The sequence below is a fragment of the Tupaia chinensis genome, unplaced genomic scaffold (assembly GCF_000334495.1).
Source record: "Tupaia chinensis unplaced genomic scaffold, TupChi_1.0 Scaffold000332_1, whole genome shotgun sequence".
NCBI lineage: Eukaryota > Metazoa > Chordata > Mammalia > Scandentia > Tupaiidae > Tupaia > Tupaia belangeri.
The window spans coordinates 2103596-2109282 of NW_006159826.1; the positions used below are offsets into that span (position 1 = coordinate 2103596).

The 5687-nt window shown below is 58.6% G+C and overlaps 1 protein-coding gene across 5 annotated transcripts in view; it reads left to right on the forward strand.

The window, feature by feature from the left end:
- The window catches only part of PER2 (period circadian regulator 2), a 45629-nt gene that overhangs the window by 6691 nt on the left and 33251 nt on the right, over positions 1-5687 (forward strand). For 2 of the 5 annotated variants that reach the window (XM_006151940.1, XM_006151942.3), the window contains exon 2: positions 5016-5252. In XM_006151940.1, the coding sequence (XP_006152002.1) occupies positions 5035-5252 (218 nt within the window). In that variant the 5' untranslated portion in view covers positions 5016-5034. Of the gene's footprint in view, positions 1-101; positions 1321-5015; positions 5253-5687 lie in introns of those variants that run through there. The other 3 variants (XM_006151939.3, XM_014589110.2, XM_027773217.1) reach the window with 3 other exon arrangements.

Sequence of the window (5687 nt, forward strand, 5' to 3'; positions counted from 1 at the left end):
TGGCCCCCTCCCCTGGGCGGGGCCCCTCCCCAGCCATACTGTAGACAGAGCGGACGCCTGGAGCGGCCTCCGGAGAGGCCAGGAGGCCCCACTGGAGTGGGGCAGGGGTTGGAGACGAGCAGGTGGCTGCGAGCCTGGGAGATAGAGAGGCAGGGCTCTGGGCGGCATGCCGGGAGGCCGTCTGAGCTAGCCACACCTAGCCGCCTCTGGCTGCCTCCCTCAGGCTCCGCGCTGCTGCCCACAAGCAGTCACTGCTCTGGTGGCTTCTCCTTAGCAGTCCTTGTGGTACCCCCATACCCAGCTCCTGCTGTCAGTCCCCATGAGGTCGGTCCAGGAGGGCAGGAGGGATGTCTGTCCTGTGTACCGCAGGCGCACTGAGCACTGGGAGAGCGGGCTGGCGAGCAGGACACCCTGTCGGCCTCTCCCATCCTTCCCTGTGGCTGTTTCTCATTCTGTGCCTTGTCATCTGATGTTCTGGACTCCTCCATGCCAGCCTGTCTGGTCTGCCTCTTCATGGGTGATGGCATCCTGGTGCAGGTGTCCTCAGCTCTGTGCCCTCGGCAGTGTGTGCCAGGCCTAGGGTCCTACAGTGAGCAGTCTGAGCTCCTGGCCTCCTGGGCTCGTGTTCTGGGGAGATGCAGTGATGTGGAGGAAAGAGAGCAGAGCAGGGGCTGAGAAGCTGGAGGGGGGTGCGGGGCGCCTGCAGGAGGAGCGTGGCGGGCACCCAGGGGCACTGAGGGCAGAGCCCTGAGGCTGGCACTCACGGAGCTGGGCAGACACAGGAGAGGCCTAGGAGCTGCGGCTGGACCTCAGCTGGCAGCCCCCCTGCAGGCTAGCCCTGGCCTGACGGGCACGGACTTTCACCAGCTTCTCTCTTGCTGCCCTGTAGTCCTGACCAGCATGGCCAGGTAGAGGCAGGAGCCCAGGAGGGAACTGGACAGGGTGCCCTGGAGAGGGGAGGTAGAATAGTTCCTTGCTGAAGGGGCCGCCAGGCCTTGTTACTCGGTGCTGGCTCACCCTCTGGGCATACGTGTGAGCACTCCCGGGGTGTAGTCCTCTGAGGGGAAGGGGGGAAGGGAGGCAGATCTCAGATGCCACAAGGCACCCAAATTTCCCTCCAGGAAGACTTTCTAACGCCACTGCCTCCATGCACAAGAGCCCCCGGTCCCCACCTCCTCGGTAACGGCCAGGGCGAAGGATTTCCGCGTTTTCCTGATGGGAGTTGAGTGCCTTCCCAGCAGTTCAGAGGACCGGCTTTTCTCTGCAGAACAGCCTCAGCTTCTCCGCTTCCAAAGGTCACTGCCTCTCCGGCTTCATCAAGTGAGCAAGAGCATCCATGAAATGTTGAAAGGTCGGAGTGGCTGTGTGTAGGCATTAGTTTTTGTAAATTTTATATGCAGCAGATATCTCAGACTAAATGACTTTTCATTCTTTGAGAGAAACTTGTGTATTATTCTTGTGTATGTGTTTGAATGCGCGTAGGATTTTCTTTCTCCTTGAAACTTTCAAGTTAGTCCCATAGCATAATGGTTAAGGGAGCAAGAATCCACATGGCCAACCATGGTTCAAGTCCCAGCCTGGTGGCTTGAAAAACACTCCGGACGCGCGCGTGTGTGTAGGCCCCAAACCCTGAGAGGATAGAGAAATGGAGGAAAAAGGATTGCGGCATGACAGTCCCCCACTGAGGGGAGCTTGTTCTCCCTCCCTCCCTCTGTCCCTCTCTGGTGAGCACACAGGCCCTGTGGCAATAAGTATGCATGTATACATTTTATCAGGATGTAGCTAGAAGGATGCCTTCCATGTAATTCTGCCTGGAGCTTAGGGTGCCCTGCGATTGACAGCCACGTACAAATCTGTGTTGAGTTAGGACAGTTTATTTATGGGTCTTTCCTTGTGGTTTTTGTTGCATTGTACTGATACCTTTTTCAGAAAGATATATAGATATATATATAGTTTTTGCTGTAGGGTGTGTTTAGGGTACATGTGCCTGCCAGAAAGAGATACACCGAGAGACGTAAGATGAGAAATCACCCCCAGGAGGATGGCCATGCCACAGTCCCTTCTCCAGCCTCCTCTCAGGATTTTGGGCATATACGCACGTGCGCCTGGCATGATTTTCTTTTCTTTTCTCTTTTTTTTTAGATTTTTGCCATGGGCTGTGTGAGCTCATCAGAGAGAGACAGAGAGAGGAAAGTGAAAAATCCTGCAGAGGGCATGGCCATACAGCTGTCCCTTCTCCTCCTTTCTCCTCTTGGGATTTTTTTTTTTTTTTTGAGAGAGATTTTTTGCTATAGGGCACGTTCGCTCGCTGGACAGGCAGAGAGAGACAGACAGTGAGAAATCACCTGGCCCCCGAGGGGATAGCCACACTGCAGTTCCTTCTCCTCCGCTCTCTTGGGATCTTGGGCACGCACGCACATGTGTCTGGCATGAGTTTTAAGCTGCTGAGTCCAGGACTCAAATCGCAGTCGACTATGTGGGAGTGCAGCCATGTAACTATTATGCCATCTGCTGGTCTCACCTCTCAGGCTTTTTGGCATACACATACATGCGCTCAGCACGATTTTCTTTTCTTTTCTTTTCTTTTTTGGAGAGGCTTTCACTACAGGGCACGTGCGCTCGCCAGACAGAGAGAGAGAGAGAGACATAGAGACAGAAAATGAGAAATCACCCCCCAGGGGGGATGGCCACGCCACAATCCCTTCTCCTCCATTTTCCTCTCGGGATCTTGGGCACGCACTCACACGCGCCCGACGTGAGTTTTAAGCCACCGGGTCCGGGACGCGAACCGCGGTCGACTACGTGGGAGTCCAGCAACATAGCCATTACACTAACTGCTGGTTCCCCTCAGCACGATTTTCAAGTTGCCATGTCTGGGACTCAAACTGTGGTTGGCCACGTGGGAATTCAGCACCTTTACCTCCATACCACCTGCTGGCCCTGACTTTTAAGCCATCTGGTCCAGGACTCGAACCATGCAGTTGGCCATATGGGATCCAGCGCCTTAACCTCCACGCCCCCTGCTGGCCCCCAGGAGAGTTTTTATCCACAGGTAAGAGTGTGGCTTTCCTCCACGTGCCTTCTCTCCTCCTGGGTCATGCTGGTCCCTCCTTTGCATCTTAAGCAAGTTTCCCCTGCACTCCCTGCCCATCATGGAGGGCTTTTCCTTTATCACAGCCACTCAGCTTCCGCTTTCTGATGTCCTGCCTCAGTGTGGCCGCCTCATCTCAGCCTTGTGTCTCGGCCTCCATCACCAGCTCCTCGGCCCTGTCTTCTCCGGAGGTTGCCGCTGGGAGGGAGAATAGGTGCTGTCGGGGCAGGGCTCCCCCTCAGGCCTTGATGGCTGTCCACGCGACACACCTTCTCCAAGCCGGCTTTTGTCTGTGTTTCTCGTGAATCGGTTTCTAAACAGTGATGTGGGTGGCTTCTCCCGGAGGCCCGTCCCCCTCCGCAGGTGCCCCAAGAAGGCCTCTCCCAGTGGCTAGACCCTGAGAGGCCATGGCTGAGGGACTATGCTGGGCTCCCATCTGGCTGCCTGGGTCCTGCTCCCGGAGGCTCAGCCCGTGTAGCCCTCACAGCGTTGCCCTGGGACGGAGGGGTTTGGCCCTTTGCCCTGCTGCCCTGTGGGGGAGGGGACCGTGGGGTGTTCCACGAGGGAGGCATGTCAGAGAGACCTCGTGTCCTGGTGTCCTGTTGTCGTGCGTCCCGTGGAGTGTATACCCCATCCTCCGTGGCCCTGGTCCCCTCGCACCACATCCGCTCCTCGGGAGGACTCGGGCTTTCACGCTGTCCTCACCGCTCCTTCCACCCAAGGCCGGCTGGCTGGGAGCCCTTCACTTTGTGGCAGGTGACTGGGGCCTTCCGGGTTTCCAAGGATGCGGCAGACCCTGTCCCCCGCACCCCACATTCTGACCCCTGTCATGAGGGTTTAGGGGGGAGGAGAGGTGGGAACGCTCTCCCAGTCAGATGGGAACTTGAGAACGAGACTGTTGACAGCTTTATCCAGAATCCAGAAACCAGTCTGTCTCCCATCCTGCTCTGGCAGGGCCAAGCAGATGCCACGCGGGGGCAGTGCCATGCCCGTCAGCCCACCACGGCGCCTCAGGGCACAGGGCAGGGGCCGCATGCCTCCCCGCTAAGGATCCTGGGTGGCGGGGTCCCATCGTCAGGGACAGGCCGCTCTGAGGTCTGCACTGGCAGGGGCTCCTCCAGGAACGGCACCCTGCTCACGGTATGGGGTAGGGGTCCTTCGGCGTACTCACTGGAGACCGTGCTAACGAAAAGGCTCTGTGTGGGTTCCAGACACTTTTGCACCCACACAGAGTGGTCCTCCATGATGGCCATGGGACTCCCTGGAGTCCTGAGAGCCAGCGCTTAGCAGAGTGTCCAAGGTCGGCCTCGGCCTGGCGCTGCCAGCCCTCCGCTGGCGCCTGACCTCTCCCATGGTCTCCCCTCTGTGGTTAGGGGTGCCTTGGTGGTCCCGCCCCCAAGCCTGATTCGGTGGGTCATTTGCCTTCAGCTTCCCACTGGGCTCAGCAGGTCGCAGTAGGTGGGGGTCCGAAGGACGGGGTGCCCCTGGAGGTCCTGGGGGGCCGTGCCTGTGGAGCCCCACCTGCCGCAACCTCATCTGTCCCGTCGCATCCCTGCCCTTGGCCTCGCCGTGCTGTCATTGCTACGCTCTCTGAGCCCCTGCACATCACCCAAGCCCTCCAGCGGAACTCTGCGTCTTTCCACAACCCCCATGTGCCCGGTGTGGGTGCCGAGGCCTGTGTCTGCCTCCTGCCAGGCCCGCTGCCTGGTGCCCAGGGGAGGCTGCGTGCTGGAACGCTCTTCTGGCTTCGTGGCGGGTCGCTGAGGAGCTCAGTAGATAAGGGCCAGCGAGTAACGTGCGGGGCGACCTCCGTGGTGACCCTGACGCCTGGATTCATCTGTGGCACGGGCTCCCCTGCCTGCTGCTCCGGTGGTCACCGGCGTGTGCTCTTTTCAGTGTCTGACAGCCTTCCCCTTGCCTGCAGCTTCATCCTGGACCCCACCATGAACGGGTACGTGGAGCTTCCCCCCGGCCCCAGCAGCCCCACCAAGGAGCTGGCAGAGCCCACGCCTGGCCAGGCCCCACTCCAGGAAGACGTGGATATGAGCAGTGGCTCCAGTGGAAACGAAAACTCCATGGGGCAGGACTCGCAGGGCAGTGACTGCGACGACAGCAGGAAGGAGCTGGGGATGCTGGTAGAGCCGTCAGATGCCTGCCAGAGGTAGGGGACTGATGGCTTCGTGCCCCTGATAGTCCGATCGCTTTTGTGATCTGTGAAGCCGATTACCAAGCCTTTCAAACTTTCCGAAAGCCCTACAAACTCAAAACAAGAAAAGTTTACTGGTTTATCTCGTACAATGATGCCACTGTCGGCTCTGTGTGGGAGAGGCACAGATACACACTGAGCGACCGCCCGTCTCCCGGGAGGCTGGGCTGTCAGGTAGCCTGGCTGGCACAGCCCGCTGACCCCGGTCCGTGTACAGAAGGTGGACTCTCTCTCTCTTGCCTTTCCATCTCCACCACTCGGAAGTTTTCTGTGCAGTTTCATCGTGACCTTGTGTTCTTTTCCATTGTTCTCCTGGGATGTGGTCTAGCCTGTCATCGCTGGGGGGGGAGGCCATACGGTCCTTGAGCTGTGTTTGCTGATCAGTGGGGT